This window comes from Indicator indicator, chromosome 16 (assembly GCF_027791375.1).
Source record: "Indicator indicator isolate 239-I01 chromosome 16, UM_Iind_1.1, whole genome shotgun sequence".
Lineage (NCBI taxonomy): Eukaryota > Metazoa > Chordata > Aves > Piciformes > Indicatoridae > Indicator > Indicator indicator.
The window spans coordinates 10,232,165-10,256,288 of record NC_072025.1 but is presented as its reverse complement, the minus strand read 5'-3'; the positions used below and the strand labels follow the sequence as shown (position 1 = coordinate 10,256,288).

The window sequence follows — 24,124 nt, the reverse complement described above, 5'->3', positions numbered from 1 at the left end:
TCCTACCCACACACCAGTGTTCCCATCTCCTGCCTCACACCACCCCCTCCCTTGCTACATCAGCTCCCCTGTTGCTATGCCTCAGCACTCACCACTCCAGGGGGCTCACAGATGCATGGCCCCAGGAGGGTGACTACCATAACCAAGCAATTGCTCTTACAGCAGAGCATTGCTCCTTGATGACACTGCACGAGAACATATCTTTGCCTTTAGCAAGGGAAAGGTATTGTCAGCTCCAGAGAGGAAAAGAAAAAACAAACAAAAAAAACCAGTAGTGGAGGCAATAAGTGGAACCCAACTTGTGATGAGTCTTCAGGCCCTAAAAGATGTAGCAGGTCTCTGGTGGGCTCAGGGAGACAGCTAGTGTGAAAGCAGTGAGCCCAGCAGAAGGAGCCTTTGGAGTAACACAATGACTTTAGTCATAGTCACAAGGCTCAGACAGCCAGGAGAGGGAAGTTTTCTCAACTATCAAATAGGAAAGTTGCATAACTGCTGCCCAGACCCTTCAAACATGGCCTGATTTCCCCCTCCAACATCAGGATGACTTCCCCTTACATCAGTTTCCAGCTGCATCTGTGGCACAAAGCAAACCGGGCGACTGCGGTCTCCATCCACAGAGAGGGTTGGGTAGTTGCGGAAGGAAAGTGCCGACAGCAGCACAGCCTACTGCCTCCAGAGAGTCCCACATTCTAACCAGGGTGCAAAACCAACTCAAAAACATGCAAGGCTAATCACAGCAGACAGCTGGGAAGCTCCTTCATTGAGAGATCCCACCCTGGGAACCAAAGGGCTGAGCCTGGGGGATGCAAGCACTCTGCCCAGACATCTCCTGACATGAGCCTGGGCAAAGTGCTGTGCCATACCCTCTGCCAGGCCTCTGCCCTTGGGCCACCTGGGACAGCAGCAGGAAAGTTTCAAGAGGCTTTGTCAACACGACTACAATAAGGCTTTAGGTTCGGAGGTTTTTTTGATCCTTTTCCAAAACAGAGAGTGAAAGTAAGGCAAACAGAACTCAGGGGCAGGTGCAAGAGCTTGCTGCCTACAAATTGGTGTTTGTCCAGTGCAAGGACATCAATGAGAGCAGCACTGGTACCCCAGGGAGTGGGAAACAGGCTCGACACTGGTATTAAAAGGCCACCTCGGTCAGCGTTGCTCATTGCCAGGCAGTGTTGGTGTGCATGAATCACCATCCTTCCCTTTGAGTCATTAATCACTGCAAAATCAATAAAGGCCACATACGTTTTTCATGTATCAGCCATTAGTCTGACCTTGTGTCTATCTCTGTAGAGGGGAGGAAGTAAAAGCATTTCAGATCAAAGCAATCAGCACTAAATTTACCCAGCACTAGCACCCGGCGGAGCCTGCTGATTTACAGCCTCTGAGCTCATACTGAAGTTGTTTTGGTTCCTGAGAACCCTGGGCACACACCAAGCCCTCATTGTCCTCTAAGAACATGAACAGGCAGGAGGGGGCTGCTCCAAAAGGATAGTCTTAGGTATTTGTTCATTTCCTCAAATACTGGGACTGCTTTCTTGCCCAGGAGTGTCTACAGACGCTAGGGATGAGAAGATTCATCTCCTTCCTCAGGCACTCACACATGGAGCTATCACACTCAGAGCTGCTGTGTCCTCTCACAGCACCTGCCCTGGCTGCCTTCCCCTACTCAAGCCTTCCACGCTCTGCTGCAGCAGAACAAACACCATGCACAGTGAAACATACTACAAACACATCATCACCTGTAAAAGGAGACCAGAGGAACCAAAAACATTCACCAGGGATAGGGCACAGTCAACTCAGTCCTCTGCAGCCCTTGAACTGCAGGCTGAAGCCTCCTCCAGCCAGTGCCCCAGCCACAGGAGCCAGACTGCCTATATTTTTTTTCTAAATGCATTTATTTCTTTTAGGACAAAGATTCCAAGAGTCAGTAAGTGCTGTTGACCAATTACCATCACTATTGATCACTCCTGCATCCAGCTTTCTGGGTCAGGCCTGCTCTAATTTTGCTAGGGGCACGAAAAGGTCCAGTGAACCAGGAAACCATAGTGCTCAGAGGTGGCCCTGGGACACAGGTCAGTCAGGTCCAGAAGCGCCAAACTCCCTCCAAATGCCCACAGGCCAGAGGCAGGTATGCTGCAATCCTGCATGAACTACTGTTGACAGCCCAACAACCAACTCAGCAGCAAATCACAGTGCTCATAATGATCTCTGGCTAATGCTGCTGTGGAAATATTTGCCTAAGGAAAGATAGTTTGCTTTTCTGAATTAAAAAACAAACAAACAACAAAACAAAAAACAAACCCACAACAAACCACAGTCTTTGTAGTAAGTGAGATGGGAGGGTGGGTTAGGACACTGCAAAGTGAAGCTCATGCATTAGCAAGAGACATACAACTTGGACCTAAGCAGTTTCAAGACTTCTCAAAACCTAAAATCAGAAATAGCCCTGCTTACTAGAGACAGCTCTTCATTACAGATTGCTTTGGTTTCGATCTTAAATCATCTCCTGTTCATGTTTCCCCAGCTTTGAGCCTAGGAACCGTATCAGGTCCCAGTCTATCCAAAACCTCTCTTATTAATGTCACAATCCCAGCAAAGATGCAGAGGCAAGCTGGGCCTCATGGGCTAGATTTCATCCACTTCTCACTGCAGATTCATTGCTCAGCCATCCTCCCCACAGCATCCTAACACAGTCAAAACACCATTCAGCACATCGAAGGCACACAGCAGACAACCTCCCTTCGTGCCCTCCCTGTCAGGTGGGGGATCTTTTCACTGTGCCCCTTTGTCCCATCTCCCTGCCTCCCCTTGGCATCACCATGTGTTTTGACTGCAACATTCCAGTGCTCAGTACCTCTCAGCAGCAAAACCACGGTGGCCAGGCTGAACCAGGCACGCTGCACTTGCAGGCAGTGCATTCATAGCTGGGTTTGTACTGCCTGCCTCCCTTCAGTGTGACATCCACTCCTTTATCTTCCTCCTCACGCTTATGTCCAGGGCAGCTACGCAGGTCCATCCGGTGTCAATCTGATACACAATGCCACACATGCCCTTTGGCCTTGCCTGGAACATCTCCTGTCCCATCATACATTTTGGAGCCAGGGGCACAGGTGGGTTCTAGCCACATATGACCCTGCAAACCTGCAGCTCCCTCCCAGGACAGGCAGAGCTGGGAGACCAGCAAGCTTTAGCCTGGAAGGCATAAGGCTCACACACTTCCTTCCCAAAAGAGCACAGATTTTCTGAACACTGCTGGAGCTCAGCCTCCACAGACCAGCCAGCTCTGCATGCACCAGCAGCCCCAGGACAGAGCACTTTGCAGCACTTGTCGATGCTGTCACCATCCTGAAATATTCTGGGGCCTTTTGGTTTCAAAGGAAACCACAAGTGTCTTTCTGCTTTGACCTCTATTCTCACTTGCTCAGCTGTAGTGGACAGAGCCCTTGTCATTCCAAGCTCCCCTGTCGCCACCCCAAGCCTGGGCATGAAGGAACCCATCAGTGCACAGCACTGCAGAATACCAGCACTGCACACACCGGCTCAACAGTACTGGAGGTGAAGTACTGAGTAACTGGGGGATGATGCCACTGTGGTCATCCCACAGAAGATGCCCAGCCTCAGCTCTTCCCAAAAGTCTGAGTGCCTGGCAGACATGAAACCAGGAGGATCTTACGGTGATGGAATTTCAGAAAGTGTGGCCACGACCTGCTGCATTTTCCAGCTCCCTGTAGTTGCTGCCGGCCATGAGCAGACACTGTGGATCTTAGCCTGCCATTCCCAGAGTAATGCCACAGCACAGGCAGTGCACAGGTTTGCTGCATGTATGCAAACCATGGGCAGCAACCTCCTCACTCAAATTTGATAGTCAATGGTACACACCTCTCTGGCTCAGAAAATAAACAACCCTGCCCTATTGCTTTGCCTTGGTCTCTCTCCAGCATGAACTCCTACGCCACAACAAAACCTTCAGAAGTCTGAACACTCATTTTCCAACAGTCTCTGTGTGAGCACCATAATGGGTTTCTGTGGTTTTTAGGTGCTTGATTGGCATCAGCTCACAGAAGTAAACATACTCAAGCTGCACTAGCAAAATTCCCCAAAGATGATAGGGGGGATTTTGTTCAAGGATGATTCTGGTTTCGTGTTGCAGGTGGGCTTACTACAAAACCTTTGGACTAGAGTGCATCTCAGAAACCTCCTCCTGCCCAACTGATTACATTTGGATATTATTATATTTAAAAATGCTACTTTGACATTTCTAATCAAACATCAAGTTTTGAAGGATGGCATAGGGCCAGTGTTGGGCAGGTGGAGGTAGGGAGGACAAGCTGCTCCCTGCCCATGCCAGTGAGGTCACCCTGGGACCGGGAGCCACTGCCCACCCACCGTTGCCAGCACACAGCTGTGCTCACACTGGAGAAAAGAAGGATGCAACACACCAGCAACCATAGATTGTAGAATCACAGAATCATTTAGACTGGAAAAGACCTGTAAGATCATTAAATCCATGACCATTGCTCTGTCCATGCCAATGCTCTCCCCATCATGGCTGCAGCAGACACGTGCAGCCCAGCACACTGGAGTCAGTCTCCTGCCCTGTCCCAGCAGGGAGTGCAGCTCTTTGAGCAACACTAACCAAAAGAGGCAAAGGGGCTTTTTTTCCCCCCCTCCCTATGCTGCTCTTTGCTCTTTTCCTCTGCCTTTTAAAATTCCAGATGAGAAAAATAAATATTGGAAGGTTATCCTCTGTATCTCATGATCAGATCACAAGTTAGCATGTGACTTGGGAGGGAGAAATAACTCTTTCCAGCAGATGTCAACGCAGCAACCGAGCTCCGCCAACTCTGTACCTTGATGTCTGCTGCCAAAGACAATTCTTGGTGCATCCTTGAGGTGAAGAACCTCATGATTCATCAGGATCTTATTCTAATTAAAGAAAACTCAGATGACTTTCATTTTGGCTTTGCATGTTTAGCAACTCTGAATGCAATATGTATGTAAGGATAAACAGCAGCCCTCAGCCACTGTTTTGTAAACAGGCTTCAGCTCAGGAAGGGCAGGTTTGGAGGCACCCTGTAAGTCCTGTGGCTCAGGGGACTCAGCAAAAACCTCCCACTGAGCCAAGAACCGATCAAACAGCAGCCCAGGTAGCCACCCCACTGGCCAAGAGCCTGCAAAATAGCCTGTAATGTCCTTTGAAGGTTGGGGCAAACATTGGCAAGTGCAGCCATGCCACCCCAGGGAGAAGGGAAGCATCTCTCCATAGAAGAGCAGGACTGGTGGGAAAGAAGCTTGCTGCCTTCCCTTATTAAATTACATCAGCATTGCCCTTTCCCAGAGGGTGGGTGTCCAGGCAATGCCCATAGATGCCAGGAGGCCCTTCCCCACCTGAGTGCCATGTCTTGGCACAGCTCCACAAGCCAGTGGTGTGGCATCCCACTGCAGCAGTCCCACCGTGGCTCCTGTCACATGATGGGTCAGCAGCTCGTGGGAAGTCACAGCCTGAAAGCTTTAAAAAAAAAAAAAAAATTAGTTTAGCCAGCTCCTTCCCCACAGGAAATAAAAATTGGAGCTGAGCTTTAGCAATTTGGGTTTGACCAGACTTATCTTGCTTGGGGCCTGGGGTGGGTTTGTCTCGACAAGCTCCTGACCAAACTCCCAGCCACAAAACTCAGCAGGGAAAGGGCTTGGAAAAGGGCAGGAGCAGGGCAGGAGCGGGGACAAAGAAGGTTGTTGTAGCTCTCCGGGAACCCGGGCAACTCAGGACAATTCTGCATGGAGAAGTCTCTCCCAGACATTCCCAACCCCATAATGCTGGTGGGAAAAGCCAGCACAGCAAATATTCCCACAGCTGCCAACCTCGTGCCCCAGCTCAACTGGTGGCACTGATCCTGGTGCACGGTGGAAGAGGCTTTTGCCCTTCCTTTACCCGGGTTCCAGGGACAATCAGGCAACTATTTTTAAACTGGCTCTTTTCCCCTGCAGAGGCACTTGAATGGCTTTCCCCTTGCACACGGAAGCACCGGGAACGCAGACGACGTCTCTCATTGTGATGGGAAAGGTTATCGGGTACAAAACAAAAGTGAAATCATCCGCTGGCATTCCTGGGACCGAAATAGCTGCCTGCTTTCCAGCGCTGACGTTATTGCAGGGGAAGGAAGGCTCCGGATACAGGCAGCCCTGCTCCAGGGCTCACGTACCGACCCTGCAGCAAGCCAGCACCCAGGCTTGCTGTGAGCAAAAGGCACTGCTGCCATGACAGATTAAAGACAACTTGGTGGGTGACGTCCCAAAATTGCCATGGCTCCCAGGCAGCCACAGAACCTTGCATAACCATCACTCCAGTGACAGCCCAGTAAAAAAGCTCATCTGTCCCATGTTAATGTTCAGAGCTAGAGATCTCCAGGGACAGCAGGGGAGTAGGGAGAGTGGTGGCAGATGGACACTCCTAACAGGGATTCTCTTGGCAGCTTGGGGATTGTGGTGCTCAGCCTGCCCAGTCCTGGTTCCCCAGCAGCACAGATGGGGCTGCAAGAGGACATGGTGAACTGCAAAAGCAGAGCTTGTCTGTCAGCTCCATCCCCATAAGACTGAAGCTGTACGTTGCCTTGTGCCTTCGCAGCCACTCCCATCATACCCTCTGCAAGAAATGCCAGAGAAGCAGCCAGCTCCAGGGGATCCCTGCTGCTGACTGCTTCCCAGGCATCTCCCACACCTCCTGCTGTGGGAAATATGACCACTGGCCATGTTTCGATTTCTTGTCTCAAGGCAGGACTACGCCTGTGTAAATGGGAGCCCCAAGCTAGTCACCCGGGGTGGTCCCCACAGAACTTGCAGTCTCCAAAGAGAGGAGCTGGAGAGGAGGATCGCAGGAAGACTCCAGCATGCCAGACTAGTTGCTGCTTGCAGTCCTGTTTGCTATCTGCAACAGAGCCAAAAACCTGGGTAAGGGCTGCAGGGCCAGGCCAGGAGGGTTGTGGGTGCTTTGCAGATGGAGAAGGCAGACACTCAAGAGATTCCATGGAGTTTGGTGGACACGGAGCATCTGGCAGTTGGCACGCTGAGCTACAGCATCAGCCAGAATGTGGGGAGAGCACGATTTGGGGAACCCTTCAGTTCCCTCAGCACTTCCCAGCATGGAAGAATAGCTCATACACCGGGTATGTAGGCTGAAGAGGTAAACCTGCAAAGCACAGAGACTTCGTTGCCAACATACCTGACCCCCCAGATGACTGCTGGGGCGAGGGGTGACTCATGGCAGTGCTGAATCTGCAAACCAAGGAACATGAAAACTAGGGGTAAAGTTTACTTCCCCTGAACACACAGTAAAACCTTCACCAAAATTGTCCAAGGCATTTTCAAAATAAGCCAAGTGCTCCACTGTCTGCCAAACCCAGATTCTTTTCAGAGACTGAAGACTCTTCTTCATCTGAATTGCAGTAATGAACTAATACTGAATTCCTCCAGCTGCCAGCAGCTGGCTCAGACTTAATTGCACCCAGGAGCGTTTCCCAGGAGCTGCAGAGCTGCCATGTGCCCAGCGCAGCCCAGGCCTTGCAGCAGCAGCAGCCCACGGGCACTGCAAATGTGGGTTCCTGCAAACCCAAGGAGACTGGGGAAGGCAGGTCGGCGCTGTCCGTGCGGGCTCCGGCGGGGCCGCACAGCCGCCAGCGCGGGCTCCGGCTCCGGCCCGGGGGCGGCTTTCCTGGCTTTGTTGATGAGTGCGGCTTTATCGCTGTTAAAACACCGCTAGTTGCTGTGACTTTTTCCCCCCTTCTTAAATGTCACCTTGAAAAGAAAAATTCGGGAAAGGTCACTTACCAGAGGGACTGGAACAACTCCAGTCACTTGGATAAACATGTGCGGGGTCAGCTGCTGCAAGAGAGGATTTTAAACCAGTTATTTACCTGGCTGAACAAGTGCTGTGGTTCTGCAGGAGGGTGAGACTTTATGTACCTTGTGGGAAGCAACCAACCTCCTGACCACCCACTCATCATCTACTGGGATCATTAACCCTTCAGGACACCCAGATGAAGATGCTTCATTCAGGATGCCAAATTCTGTATTCTAAGGGGGCAGAAGCACCCACCAAGACCCCAGGCTTACTTCAACACCACTGGTCCAATGGTATGGAGAAGTGCTCATCAGCAGCCCTGTCAGACCCTTTCCCCAGCCACCATGTGGAGCTGCACTGCAGCCCTGTAGACCACAAGTCCCTAATAATTGCTGGAAGCAACAGGCAGAGACCTTGTAGGGAACAGTGGTGTGCCTACATAGATGTATGCAGAGCAGATCAAGAGTCAGCCACACTGGGTCCTGCTCTTCCTGGCAGCATGAGTGGAGACCTGCTGCACTCCTCAGCTCCTCTCAGCTGCAATAAACAAGATAACTAGGACATCCCATCGATAAACCCACCCAAAGGAATGGGATGGGGTTTTCACTACCCCTGTAAAGGTAGGGAATTGGAAGGTGAGCACTACACACTGCAACAGACATAGTGAGCTGAGCTTTGCCTTACTGCCTTCCCAAGCACGCTTCAGCATCCAGCAACCACCACACAAAAACCACCCAGCACAGAAGCCCTTCCTCTGCTGCCTCTTGGCTCCCAGTCGGTGCCTGGCCACCTTCAGCAGGTGTCTGAGCATGCCTAGCACTCCCAGCCCTCCTGCCTATGCAAGCTGGAGGCAAGTCACCCCTTGATTTGCAGGTAATCATCAAACCTGGTAACTTGTCCCTACTACTATAGACAACTCCTGCAGAACAGGGCAGGAGTTTGCCTGCTGACCCAGGGAGCAGGCAGGATTTGGAAGCTTCAAGCACAGCTGCTAGCCTTTTTGGGGCACCTGGGCAGCTTAGGTGGGGAGAAACACTGGGTTTTTTGAAGGCCTCACCAGACACCATGATATGGCACCCACCTGCCTGGCAACAGAGCTGTGGGCACCTCCAGCAGCTCAAGCTTCTCCTCTTGGTCTGACAACTACCTCAGTGTCCACAAAGCACACTTGGGAGCCTTGGCAACTACTGCTCCTTCAGCAAAATCCCCAGGCCCCAGGCACTGGTGGCAAGGAGCTGCTTGCACCAGGAGGTCAGCAGGTGCCTTGATAAGGAACAGCCCCTACAGACACAGCCTCATGATGCCCTTTAGCTCAAGCTGCTGTTGCTGCGCTTGATCTAGACAGGTCTGTTTGTCTCTCACCTGGTCTGTTTCCACTCTGCTGCTGAACGTGCTGGCTGCAGCCAAGTCAAGCATTTGACTAAAATAATAAACCTTTTTTCTCCATTTTTCTTCCACATCCCAGCCTTCATCCCCATGGCTTCTCAGCAAGGGGAACTTCAGGCTTCTGCTAAACAAAACCCACTGATTTTTGCTATTATTTATAAGTCAGCATGCTGATTTAGGACTTCCACAGAGTGTTCTATAGCTCAGTAGCATCCAAACTAGCACAGGGACCACAGACAAATCTGCTGCAAGATAGGCCTTCAAACCACCACCACCATCTGAACCTGTTTGGTTGATCAAGGTCCCCAGCCATGCACCACTCTCCATTCCTACAGCATCTTCTTAACACCTGGTGCACATCTTGCACACAATAGTACTGCAGGGGCCTGGATGAGACCATGGCCACCACAAGTGGGGAAAGCTGGAGTTACACTGCAGGGCAGTCAGGGAATGGCTTTGCAGGCTCTGTGCTTTGTGGTTATCCAGTGAATCACGTGCTGAGAGATTTCCCAGTGGCTGCCTCAGTTTCAGTGGGGAGCAGAGCACAGGTCTGCTCGTCCCTCAGCAGCCCCAGCTTAGTCTGTGGAGAGATCAAGCCAAAGTGCACGCTGAGCCAGACCAACCTATTTTGATGTCAGCACTCTTCCCACATCCAAAAGGGCACTGCCTGTGCTTAGGTTTAGCTGTGCTTGCTCCTAAGCAAGAGTGGAACACACAGTCTTGTTTGGGACTACTCAGATGCAGGAACCTGAAGGCTTATGATAACCCTGTAAGAAAACCAGTGCCAGCCAGGGACGCCTGACAGCCCCATCCAAAACAGCCAACACCACTTGAGCCTAACAACTCACATTATTGCATGCAACAGATCTCTGTGGCCTCCAACAGCCATGTGAAGAGTACCACAGTGGTGCAAGGTCAAAGGCATTAAGGTCTCTGCACAGTGGAAAACCACCACCATGAGCCTCTCAGAAGTTAAGCTCTACAGAAGGGTTGTCAGCAGCAGGGAAGAGGGCAGCTGCTGGCCCTGCCAGTAAAAACAGAAAAGAAGAAATTAGCCCACGACCACTTCCGATCGGATGTGACAATGCTGTCTGAGGGCCTCAGCAAACCCAGCCTGTGTTGCAAGTGCAGCAGGAGCCAGGAGCTCCCAAGCAAGGGGAAGTGGAGAGTCTCAGCTCCAGGGGTGCAGGATGGGGAGTCACAGAAAGCAGCCCCCACTTCTGCTCTTCCCCACAGTCAACACCAGGCCTCAAGAAGGAACCCAGGTCCCAGTTTATATATGTTGCCATGACCCCGTTAATGCTGGTGTCACATCCTGGCAGTTTTCCCAAGCAGGGGCTGGATTTCTGTAAGAAAACCAGAAAGACATCACTTCCTACAGCTAGGGAAATGGAGAGCCTCTCGCCCCTCTGTGCTGGCCAGGGGAAACAGCTTAAGGCAGCCTGCTCCCAAACACAGCAAAGCGTTCCCAAACACAGCAAAGCGTTCCCAAACACAGCAAAGCGTTCCCACACGCCCCTCAGAACAATTCATTTTTTTGTGGAATTCAGTCACTTACAAAAAAACAACTACAGAAAACCCTTCCATGGGCTTATAGCAATATTTTGCCTGTAAATAATCTAGTGAACAAGGTCACATTCCCAAGTGAAAGTGGAGCTGTGCCTGTGACCCCTTGTCCTGTCACTGGGCACCACTGAAATGACACTGGCCCCATCCCACTCTTTAGATATTGATAAGCTTTGAGAACATCCCCTTTTATTCTTCTCCAGACTAAACAGCACCAGGTCTCTCAACCTTTCCTTGTCAGAGAGATGCTCTAGTCTTTTAATTGTCTTTGTACTCTTCTGTTGGACTGTCTCCAGTAGTTCACTCTCTCCTGAACTGTGGAGCCCAGTACTCCAGATGTGGCCTCACTAGGGCAGGGTTCTCACTAGGAGAATCTCCTTTGACCTGCTAGTCACATTCTTCTCAATGCACCACAGGATACTATTGGCCTTCTTGGTCCCAAGAGCACACTGCTGGCTCATGCTGAACTTGTTGTCCACCAGGACTTCCAGGTCTTTCTCTGCAGAGCTCCTTCCTAGCAGGTCAACCCCTAACCTGTACTGTTGCATGGGGTTATTCCTCCCCAGGTGCAGGACTCTACACTTGACTTCATTGAACTTTACTAGGTTCCCCTCCACCCAACTCTCCAGGTGTCAGAGGGAAGGGTGCATTGCTGCAAAGATGGAAATACTGAGAACTCCCAGGGGAGCAGCTCCCACCCAAGCTCTTCCCATGGGCATGGCGCAAGGTGTGCTGACCCTGGCACCCTCCAATGCTCACTCTGTCCAAGCAAAAGGTGTTGAAGGCCATGCTTTTCTGGATTGCTGCTGGAGCAGGCTCTCAGTGGCAGCTCCAGCACAGCCCTGCACTGCCTGCAGCTGATAGCCAGGCTCTGGCACACATCTTCACCAAGCCAAAGGACAACTTCTCTGGGAGAGACACAAACATCATCCAGCTCTGCAGTGCCAGCTCATAGAACCATATAATTCTTCGGGTCAGAAGGAGCCTTTAAAGGTCATCTAGCCTAATTCCCCCTGCAGTAAGCATGTACATCTTCAACCAGATCAGGTTGCTCAAGAGCCCCACCCAACCTGACCTGGAACATTTCCAGGGATGAGGTATCTATCACCTCTCTGGGTAATAAGGTCTCCCTGGTGCCTTCTCTTCTCCAGGCTGAACAACTCCAATTCTCCCAGCCTGTCCTCACAACAAAGGTGTTCCAGGCTTCTGATAATTTTTGCAGCCTCCTCTGGACCTGCTCCAACAAGTTCATGTCCTTCTTGTACTGAGGGCTCCAAAGATGGACACAGCTTGGGGAGTTCACAGCCTCCCACCAGGCAGGCGACAGCAAGGGGAGTGAGAGCGCTATGGGAAACCACCCACAGTCCTGGATCGAATGCAGAGCAGATGGCAGAACAAACAGCACCAGGATTTCTGTTTCACATTATCTTTTGCCTTACTCACTCCAGAGTTTAACCTTTTCCTCCCATGGAGTAAACCTTCACTTGGAAAAAGTGACCAGGAACACTGGAAGTGTTTCAGAGCAGCAGGTGGTGTTCAGCTCTAAACATCACCACAAGACCCCAGAGGATTATTCTTGTTCTTTTTTAAAACTCAGGCTAGTTTGTGCCCTTCTTGGAAAACTTTATGTTAAATTACTGTTTTCTTTCTAGACCAGGGGAAGTGTAATGCTACTGTGACAGAGAGTTGCCCACACAAAGAGCTTTTAAGGATGAATGGTCATCCACACTATGGCTGTGAGTGTGACCTGTGCTGAGCAGCAGCTCTCCACAGGAGGGGTGCTCCTGCTGGGACTATCAGTAGGACTACTGCAGCTATACCTTCTTCAGGGCATGGGAGGGGTAGGGGAAAAAGAAAAGAAAAAGTAAGTAAAAAGATCTGAGCCCCACAAGGATTTTACAGACCTCCCACATGCTGGAAAGCTCAGGTGTTTCTGTGGAGTTCTGGGGCAAAAACCACTGACTGGCTGGGCTGTGCAGGGCCAAGTTTCACCCACAGGGCAGCACCTGTGCCACAGCCCCACACCCCCCTCATAGGGGACACTGTCTCCCAGCCCATATGGGGCTGCCTGAGGAGACAGGGTTCAGCACAGCCCAGGCAGGAATCCCATACCTCCTCAACAGAGCTCGTACCTCCTGGACCACAGCCCACATTCTGCTTGGAAATGTTACCATCCAGCCTGTGCACAAAATGCTCAAGGAAGCAGGCCACTTGCAGGCTCCCCATGTAACAAGGTTCAACGTTCAGAGCACTTCTCTGTATCAAAGCACTCACTGTGCACATGCCAGATATCAGGAAACAAGTGTTTGCCCTGTGTGTTAAGCATCATCATCTCTCAGCTGCCACTGGTCTTGTCACTGCTGTCTTACAAGGTTATTTTACACCTGACTGGTGGAATTTGTTCTTGCTCACGCATTATAATCATTAGAAAGTCATCTAACCACCACCCACCCAGTGCAGCATCAATATGACCACTCCTTCACAGCTTTGTGCTTGCACCAAAAGGCAGCATGGCCATGCTGTCAGGGGCAGGACAATACTGGGTGCATCCCAGCGTGGCCACACTTCCAGGCAGGCTGTTGGGACTTCTAGGAGTGAAAGCTCCATCTCAGGAGAAGTGCCCTCACCTCCCTGGCTGGTGAGGGCACAAAGCAGCTATGTCCAGGTAGAGGAGCAAGAGCATCCAGCCTACATGACAGAAGGTCAGGCCCTGAGTGAACTTCTGCTGGGAACTCCTATAGTGACAAGAGTTAACACTGACTCCTCACCACAGCCACATGGCTCTGTACTTTACAATGAGCCTGTTGGAAACTTGCAAAGCTTCACAATTAATGCTTAGAAATTAATTACAACACTCTAGGATTCTTGTAACAACACTAATAGTTACAAGGAAGAGGCCAAGCAGCCTGTTAGCACACTAGACAGTGCTTTGTCTCTAGTACTTTGATGAAGCTGAACACTTTTGCACTTCTATTGTTCTGTATTGCAAATCAAAAGTGCCAGCAAGAGCTCCTGGCTTTGGTGTCAGGCTGCAGAACAGGCTGCCCACAGCAGAGCTCCAGACCCAACATCTGATCCTCCCCAAAGTGCAGTGCAGCACAGACAGCTTCCTCACAGTTAAGAGTGCACCCAGCCATCACTCCCAACAGACCTTGCTGGGTATAAATCACATTTTATGAGGGGGACAAAAAAAGAGAGAGACAGTATCCAAAAGCTGTAAGCAGGGTGAGGGACTCCTGCTGTTACTCACCATGTGCTGAAACAAACAAAAGAGCAGGTTGGGTCAAACACAGGGACTCCCTCAAGTGAACTGTTGCCACAGGTCAGAATCATTAAAGGGATTAAATCCAGAGAGCACAAACTTTATGCAGTGCCTACACTGACCCTCTGCATACAAGCTCTCCTAATTTCCTGAAGCGCAGTGCCTCTTACTACATGACATGATGGATTTTAGTCACCTGGAAAACTTGCATGGTCCCCCACTGAATAAAACCAGACATTTTAATAGGTTTAATTCTTCACTATCAGAAACATGCAACACAGGCCAGCTCTGACACAAAATGGGTGAACATGCAGAAACCATGAGGTCGCCAGTTGGTATGTAACAGTTTCAGGCTGTAGTGCTAGAAACTTATCACAGGCTGGGCAGAAACAAATGTCCTGTTTGGAAGGAGTCCTGTTTGACAAAGAAAGCCAGGTCCTCTCCCTTGTCTCATTTGAATAAAACAAATAGACCAAGCCCAGGCAAAGAAAAAAATCCAACAAAATGATCTTGTTAATTCAGTACAGAGTTGATTTTTAGCCTCCTTATATTTCAATTCAAGTAAATCAGGATTTTACTTTTACTTTTGTTCTCGTTTAAGAATTTCAGCTTATGACAGGTTAACTGTTAAAAGTTTAAAGGAAACATCTTTAAGCACTCCCAAACCCAGCAGTATGTTATGAAGGAATTAATGCCTCTTTTTAAACCTGAAAGCAAGTAATTTCCCAGCTGTGCTGGCTTTCCCCACACTGCATCTTGTCATTGCAAGGACAGCACAGCTTGAATGTGGTACAGAAAGCATCCAGAGAAACAGAAGTGAAACTCGAAGTTTGCTTTCATTGTTGAAACCAGAAGTTAAATTAGGTGAATAAATGCCACACATTTGATCTCTTTTCCTTTTAGTGATTCTCAGGTGCGTGGAAGAGGAGGCTTGGATGCCCAATTAAGTCATTTGTAACAGGGCTCTCCTGTCCTAGATAGGCTTGGGTGCCACCCTACAGGTCAGACTCATATTGCACCCCCTCACAATGGCAGTACGCACGGGCAGAAAAGGATGCAGGGCCAGCACCAATTCCTTCAGCAAGATGTGCCAGACCAGACTTTTTGCATACCACAGCAAAGCAGCTCACAAACTGTCATGTAGCACCATTCTGCAACTCACGTTTTTGAGCTGTAAGAGCGTGTCATTTTTTCCAAGTCAAAAAGAAACCCACTGGCCAATTCAACACTCTTAAAAAGCCTAATGAATAGACTGCTTTTTCCCTTCATGAAGAGGCAGCTGGTCTCCTGCAAGAGCTCTGCAGCCTTTGCCCGTGGTTACAACAGATGCCCCTTCAGAAGGGAACTGCATATAGAGCAGGTGCAGCACCAGCAGATAACACTAACTGCTCCACTAAGACCACTGTAAGCTAGGAATACTGCTGTCTGCACCACTCAGCTCTGCAAAGGTCTCCATACACAGCAGAGCAGGAAAGACTCAAAGCTGATAGGAGCAGCCCGGGAATGGATACAGTTCAGCCAGCACCTTCACTCCTCTCCTCTCCTCTCGAACTCAAGACCCTGCCCAGCACCTCAAAAGCTCCCCATGATCGATGGCTTCTGCAAGCATAGGTACATTGGGGCCTCAGCAGAACTTACAGCAGTTACTGTGTATTAATTGTTAGATGGGACGAGGTCTGCTGCATCTGCCACCTGCCTGGGAAGTACACCAGCGCTGAAGATCTGAAAGCTGCTAGGAGGATTAGACACAGACTTGGACTTGAACACCACCTACCCTCCTTCTGCGTTTAAAGAAAGGAACAGCAACGTCTTGCTTTCATTTTCTGAGGCAGAAAAGAGGATGAGCAGTAGTTTTCAACTGAGATAGAGAACTCCATTGAGACAAGCTGCCAGGCTGAAACTGAAAAAAAAAAAATTGGAAAAAAATAATCAGAAGAGTCAAGCAAACATTGACTATATAAACTGCCTTTAAATTAATAGAGCTTCAGTGATTTAAGCCTTGATCTTCAATCCCACATCACCACAGCACCCATGGCAGCAGGGAGCAGCTAGAGGAACACAGCTCCAGCTGGGACAGGCAGATTACCCTGTGTGCCAGGCTCCAACAGCCCAGGCTGCGCCCAGAGCTTTCAGGGTGGCTGAGCGGAGCACCCTCACGCAGAGGCTCCCTGCAGAGACCCAAGGGGCCTGGCTCCTGGAAGCTACAGGCAGCATTCTCCTATGCTACTGAGCTGTGCTGCAGCCTCCTGACTCAGCCTTAGTCCTCCTGTATTACCCTCTGTACTTCATGGCTCTTAGGAAGCCTACCACCAGCTTCTCCCAGGCCAAGGAAAAGCAGCAGATGCTCTCCAAGCTGTACCTTGTAAAGGGTCAGGCTTACACCAAAAGCTGATGTCACTTCATTCAAGGATATTTCCAGACCATTTTCTTCTCTTTTCCAGAGCACACTGAAAAAAAACAGTGTAACATCCTCCCTGCTACTGCCTTTGTGAGGCCTGCCAGATCAGGTTACACTGGAAATCAAGATACTTGTATTTTTATCTTTGTTCTGTTTGATATTAGGACAGACATTGAGATCTACAGCAGGATTACTTCCATGCAATACTTGACCTCTGCTGAGAGCATTTCTTGCCCTGTCATTTACCATGCTTTTCAGCACACATCCCCCTAAGCATTGCACATTTTAGAAGCCACCTTTACCCCCCAGTACCAGCCAGCTCACTTCCACTGTAGCCTGAGTTTCAGGCACCACATCCTCCTCCTGGCCATCCAGGAGGACTTGAGACAGACTCCCAAGAGCATCCAGCTGCTGCAGGAGCAGGCACCATCCCTGAGTGAACTTGAGAGAGGAACCAAGCATGACAGTCCCACACCACAGGCTCTTAATCCTTTTGTCAAGAGGAGCCAAGCTGGAGTTTAGGGAACTGGAAGTCAGAGAACAAGCACACATTTGTTCAGAGCAGGCAGCATGAGGGGGAGGACTGCTAGCTCCTTCCTGCCTCTGCGGGACTTACCACTCCTGAATGTCCCTTTTTGTCCCTCACCCTGCATCTGCAGCCACCCAGCACAACAATGGTCTGTCCAGCACAGGGCTGTAGCTCCCACCACACGCCTCCCCCAGGATCCAGTGGCCTGCAGAAGAAGAAGCAGTGATGCCAGTCCAGCTGATCTTTCCCAAGGGGAAGTTCTGCCACCTGCCAGGTGCTCTTCCCAAGAAGGGACAGACAGTTGTGGGCCAACAGGTGGCCAGTGAGGGAGGCTGAACAACAGGCTTGCACCATTTAACAAGCATCAGAGCCACCGGTGCCACATAAACATCTGACTTGAGAGAGGAGCAAAAGACCTTTTTTCAGAAGGGTTAAGTCAAATACCCACAACAATCACAGTTGCTTGGTATTACTAATCCAAGAAGGCTGGACTCCAACACCTATTGCTCACTTGACATCATAAATCGTACCAGAAACTCCAGTTTCAGTGAAAAAGCATGCATGTGTGAAAGAGAGGCAGCAGCATGTCTTGGCAGAGCAGAAACAAGAGCTCTGCTGCTCTCTACAAGCAGGAACAGCTCTCAGAGGAGCCTGTCTGCAACCAGCTGTGCTGTAAACTTTGGCAAGTTTTGGCCTACAAAACCACCAGGTTATTTCCAATTGCAGCAATGAAGATGGGCCTTTTGGACAGGACTTTCCCCTTAGGCAATCTCAGCCCTTGTTCTGACTGCAGGACTCCTCTACAACAAAGACTGGTATCACGCTGCTGCACAACTCCTCATTCCAGGTCAAAGCACCAGGAAGGCAAAAACAAATCAATGCACCCAGATAATCACCGAAACACTCCTTGAGCGCCAATGGCACACACCCGAGCAAATAAGCAAAAAGCTAAGTTTTCTTTTAAAATAAAAATACTTAACATTTATTCACCTTTGAAGTCACCATAGTAAAATTGTACACGCTATGAGTAACCCAGGAACGTTATTAAAAGTTACCAGAAACATAAGGCAATTTGTACAACCACTGAAAGAAATACACAGCATGTTGAAAACAGAGTGAAACATTACTCAAACAAGACAACGCTTGATACGCACTAGAGTAACAAGAACCAGCGTTAAGTTTTAAACAAAAATAAAGATGTCATGGCTACAAGTATTATACAGTGATAAATACTTCAAAAATATATTAAGATATATGGAAATTCTCGTTTTGTCACGGAAATCCAGAGAAATTCCAGCCTCCACTGGATTTCAATATACCAATTAAGGTTTAATATTTAAATTCCTTTCCTTTCAGTAAGGAGAACCAGTACTGCAGCCATTACTCTCCTGTATCAATACTTCTTGTAGTGTAATTAAATCAGCCTTATGTTATATTAGGCCCTAATGTTTCTTGCATCACAGGCGTTAATTGCTCTAAATCAACCAATGAGTTGCCTTTCAGTAACAAGTGCTGTGTGCTGCACCTGAAGCCATAAACCATGTGAAATCATGGCCAACGTTTGCCCTTTACAGTGTTAAGGGAAGGGGGGCTCAAAGACTTGCCTCCATGTAAATTAGACACCTTGACCCCAGGGTTTAGTAGCAAGCCCACTGTAACATTTTCCTAGCATAACATCGAGCACTCAGAAGTTACAGTACATGAACCATGCTAAAGTTTAAGGTTACACCTTCAAAAAGAAAGTCCAGAGGATGTTTGGAAACAACGGATTTTGAACATGCACAAGTGGTGGTTTAGTACACATCTGTGCTGTTACTGGGTAGCAAGTGAAGCAGTTGATAGCCAAGGATTTGGTGAGACAGTTTTCCGAGCCAGTTTAAAAATATAAACTTCTTCTTAGAGGGTCTGTTCTATAGAAAATAGAGTGGAATCTGGTACATTGTCAGTTTTGAGAGTACTTTCCCATCAGCCTATCGCACCGCCAAGAGAAATGCCAATCCTGCTATTCCAAACCCCGCTGCTGCCATGATTGCATTGCTTATAGTACTGCTCTGCTCAGCCGACTGGGAGTCGTGTCTGCCGAAGAAGCGACAGAAGCCATCCTAGAAAAGCAAGAGAGAGGACGTTGAGTTGATTAGCTTACAATTAACTGGGTTTCTTTTAACAACATTTTTGAGTACAGTTTGGTTCACCCTCCCAGCATGGCAACTGTCAGCTGCGTAAGACTACGTTTTAATCATGAAAGTCTAAGCCTGCTGCCTTGGACACACAAAAACGCTTTGTGAGAGCCCCTGCACAAGGCAACTGAAAGCAGTAGCTATGAATGTTCGCTCACAAGACAATGGCAAACTTCCTATTGAGATGTTCAGCATGTCATTATGCTATTTTTGCCCTTTTTTACAAGTTTCTGATGGGAACTGCCAGCATTGTTCTCCCTCATTCAAGTTTCAGAAAGCATATGAAACGCAGGATATGGAAATTTCCACTTGAAAGACAGGAGTTCGAAGCTGGTCCCATCTTGGTGGACCTGGGACTGATTACACACTCTCTTGGAATAGACAAGCGGACACTGCTCAGAACTGACCTATGACAGAGCAAAGCTGGCAGCTGCTCTCCCAGATCCTTATTTGTGATAATCAGAAGTGGCAGCAATACAACTCCAGATGGTCATGTTTGAACTCTGCTCCGCAGATGTCTATGTAAACAAGTTATACTCTTAATTTCTTCCGGAACTTTGTTCTTTACACTCTAATTTGTGCGAACAGGCAATGCTGTTTTGCCAAGTGCATCCAACCACTACACTGTTGTGAGCAGTCAGATGGACCAGTGACCACTGGAAAACCAAGTTCATTTTGGTCTCTGGAAAAGTCAACGAGAAACCAGTGGCTGCTTCCCCCCTTTTCTATTTTTAATACTTATTTGTATTGGCATCAAATATTCCACCAGGACTGAAAATGGGAAATGTGCTGCTCTGCGGGACAGCTGACATTTTGCTCAGAAACGCAGGCAGAGCTGTGTGGACGCCTGAGAAGCTGCACTGGCAACCGGCACCTAAAGCAGCAGCAAACAGCAGCAGCCATCGCTTCTCATCACAGCGCACACGAAATCTATTGCCCACACCTTCCCGATCTGACCAGCTGCAGGACAAGCAGGAACCAGAACAGCACGTCTTGGCTGACGGGTGGCTTTGAATACATTGATGTTTTGCATTCACGTTTGGGTGAAGACCCATGTCAGCCTGGTCTCCAAAAACCCAAGACTGTGGACCAGAGGAGCGAACAAACCTTGCGTCCCCCTCACCAGCACCATTATTCCCACGCTTAGGAGGCAACAGGCTGACAAAGTGCGCCGGCAGCCCCCTCAGAGAACCAGCCTAAGCCACATCCTAGGACAGCCCTCGGTCCCCTCAACACCCAGCGCGTACCTGCCGTGTCGCTGTGAATTACCCAGAGCTCGCAGGCGGCCCGCAGCGAGACCCTCTGCGGTGGGCACAGCACCCCGTCCTTGCGACAGCATCCCCAAGGCACGGCGCCGGAGGACTGCCCTGCTCCACTGAGCGGGGAGAAGAGACAGGCCGCCCGGTACCCATCCCGGGCCGGGCTCCCACTTCCCCACCATCGGACTCCCTGGGTAGGCGCATCTGCCCCGCGCCCGTCCCCCACCCTTCCCACCCGCTGCCGCACCTTCCCCGCTCACCCATCCGCCGTGCTCCTCCAGCCACTCGCCCCGCTCCTCAGCCAGGTAGGCGGCCAGCTCGGCGGCGAGGCAGGCTGGCCCATCGCCGCAACCCCTCTCGGCCAGCGCGGCGGCCAGCGTGCCGGCGAAGACCACCAACGCCAGCAGCCGGCCCCAGTTGAGGCCGCCGTCGGCCTCCAGCTGCTCCGCCACCCGCCTCAGCAGCGCGGCCGCCTCCCGCGGCTCGGCCCGCGCCAGCGGCGCGCAGGAACGGAAGAAGGGCCGCTCTCGCCGCTCCAGCTCGGCCGCCGCCCGCCGCAGCGCCGCCGCCGTGGGGCTGGGGGGCAGCGCGGAGCCGCCGCTGCGATGCTGGAAGTAATCATCCAGCAGCAGCGCCGTCTCCTCCTTCAGCAAGCCGGGCATGGCGGCGGCCCACGGCTGCTGCGACCCCGCAGCACCAGCTGCCGCCGACTAAGAGGCGGGGCGGCCCCTCCACCCGGCCCGGCCCAGCCCAGCCCGCCCCGGGGCGGTGGGGAGCGCTCCCCTCCTCCGGGGCGGGGCCCACCGCTCTGCGAAACCCAAGCCGGAGTGGGGGGAAAAAGTCGCCGCGGGCTGGCACGTCAGCCATGGCTGCTGGGGGGCGAGTGCTGCTTCCCTGGAGGGTCCGGTCGCGTCACTGGGGAAGGCACCTATGACACAAGGCCACGGGTTGCCCTGCGCAGCCAAGTGAGACGTGGACCTACCGGGTGCCGCCTGTGAGCCATCTGGGGTCGTCTTCTGCAGTAGTAGTCCGAAGCTGTACTGTGTGCACTAGAGATTTGGCAGGTTTCCTAGGGCTATAGGACTTGTGTGTTTGCGTGGCAAATGCAGTGACATTCGCTTTTTGGTAGACACGTGGACAAAATTAGGATTAAGACCTGCATTGTGCAAAGGTTAGGCCCCGTACGCATTAAGGAGAGTGTGAGCAGCAGCTCTGGGGAGGTTCGTTCTCCCCATCTGCTATGCTCTAGTAAGGCCATGTCTGAGTAGTGCAGGTTGTTCTGGGATCCACAGTTCAATACAGAGGGTAATACTGGAGTCCAACAGAGTGCTACAAAGATGAAAAAAGGACTGCAGCATCTGTCTTACAAGGAAAGTCTGTAAGACCTGATGCTGTTTAACCTGGAGATGAGTGAGAGGAGATCTTATCAATATCTAAAGAGCAGAATTCAAGAAGACAGGGCCAGTCTCTTTTCTGGCGCCCAGTGACAAGATACAATAGCCACAAACTAGAACCCAGGAAATTCTACCTTTGTAGGTGCCAGAGCATAGAAAGAGGCTGCCTGAAGAGGAATCTCTTCTGGAGAGAGTCAAAACCTGCTTACATGTATTCCTGTACAATCTGCTTGAGAGAACCCTCTCTTGAACGTGTAAATTACATTGTGATCATGATGATTACATTAAGAACTGAGAAGTGTCTCAACAAAGATATCCTCCTGATGTGTCATCTCTGCCCACAGAGACAGCAACTGCTCAGGGGATATGGTGGACAGTGGACAGCAACGAGGGGCACTGACCCCTGCAAGCACACAGGAAAGACCCCCTGGAATATGACAAGGGTGTGGGCCAGGAAGAGCTAAAATGAATGAACCAGGAACATAAAAGCCCTGGGCTATGCCAGCTTACTGGGGGAAAACATCACTGGGGACCTCTCAGGCTGGAGGCAGCATTACAGGACGTCTCTCCTTTCCCCCCACCACCAAAGAAGGACCATGAGGTAGTAGCTATCGCTCCTGCTCTCCTTTTCTCCCTTCTCTCCCTTTCTCCCTTTTCTTTCTCTGTTTTGTTTGCTCCGTTCTCTCTCTCTAATAAATAGTCTTGTCTTGGTATACGACCTCATTTGTGTCTTAATTTCACTCAGAGGAATATTCAAAAAGAAACGCATCTCCTTCCCAACTTCCAGACCGAGACACTGCTCTAGCAGTGGTGTTGGACTAGAAGATCCCCAGAGGTCTCTTCTAACCCCTAAGAGTCTGTGATTCTGTGATTCACTACTGCTGGTGTAAACCAAAATAGCCGAGGACACCACCGTCTGAGTGGTGTCACTTGCAGAGCACCATGGACACATCTCAAATAGGCACGACTCCTGCATTCCTGCTGTACTCTTCGAGATGTTAGTACCATCAATTGCTGAACACATCATCAAAACTCCCACAAAAACCACACAGGCCCAGCACAGGTCCACCCAGCTTGTGCTTCCTCCTCAGTGATGGTTTGAAGGTGAGGTTCAGGTGGTGGCCTGGTGCAAAGCATGGCTGTGACTACGCTGTCACCAGGCAGCTCCATGCCAGCACTACTGCAGCTGCTTGGGACTGGGTCACACTCTCACCTCTCAACACACAACTGGTTCAAGATGCCCAATATGCCAGCATGGGACTGCTTGGCTTTGCTCCACCTATCTTGAGTTACATCTTTCTGTCTTCATTTTACATCCATTAGAAAATCTAAAAATAGATGTTTGGAATCAGTCCTCTTGGAATTTCTCAGATTGCTATCAAGAATTGGCCTGATGTCTTAGAGTCGTTCCTAAAGCAAACTCTTGCTTTTACATCCCCATATTTGGCTTTTGTTTTGTTTTGAAGCAGAGAAATCTAGTCTGTGTTTATGTGCTAGAGAGTAGCTGGAACAGTATCTTTACTTTTCACCAGTGCTTTCCACACATGCTTTTTTAACTAGAGTTTTCCTTGTGATTGTTAATCCTGGAGCAGGAATTTCCTATTGCATTCCTCACGGCAGGAGAGCAAGAGGGAGAGGCTGCTCTTTAGCAATATCCTTTTCCACCCTTCCTGTTTATACAGCATTTTTGTTTAACAGGACAGAGCCTTCTGACAGTGACTTTGCTCTAGTTATAGCTCCCTTGCTGTCCATATGTTTAACCTGGTTATATATAGCCTGCTTGCAGAGCCTTTCAGGACTTCATTTCCATCACCTCCTTGCCTGAGCTGTGGAGCAGGTCAGGAGGGCAGGGCCAGTGCCAGGGCTCTAATGTGACACGGCTGCTACCCTGCTGCACCCTGAACTGCATGGCTGCTCTCCAAGGCTGGGATATGCTGGGGAAGGGACAAGACAGGTTAAAACCTCTCCCTCTGGAAAGGAATAGAGGTATTTTCTGAGCCAGAAGTAGCTTGTCAGACCAAAGAGGAGATCTGGAAATGATGGGTTTTACAAAGTTTCCCTGGTCAAACTTTAGTGAGTAAGAAATACAGTGGATACTTCAGTGCTCTGTTCCTCTATCTTCATTTATCTGACAGGACATTGAGTCCATCTTGGTTCATGGATTTCACCATTACCTCAGGAACAAAGAGGTGATTTTCACAGGTGCCAAGTCCATCAAGCTCAATTTATGAGTCCACAGCCCTGAAGTGCAAGAACCATGGGATTTCTCCCTGCAAGAACAGAATTGCAAGACAGAGTCAGCCTAATTCTCACTGAAGCCAG

General features: G+C 50.1%; 1 protein-coding gene across 1 annotated transcript; it reads right to left on the bottom strand.

Annotated features, from left to right (window-relative positions):
* Window positions 1–17,931: 17,931 nt before the first annotated feature.
* BCL2L10 (BCL2 like 10) lies at window positions 17,932–21,070 on the bottom strand. The gene is made up of 2 exons (XM_054387892.1): window positions 20,669–21,070; window positions 17,932–19,074 (listed from the first exon to the last, which is right to left on the bottom strand). The coding sequence occupies exons 1-2, from the start codon at window positions 21,068–21,070 to the stop codon at window positions 18,943–18,945; spliced, it is 534 nt and encodes a 177-aa protein (XP_054243867.1). The 3' UTR covers window positions 17,932–18,942.
* Between the last annotated feature and the right edge of the window lie 3,054 nt (window positions 21,071–24,124).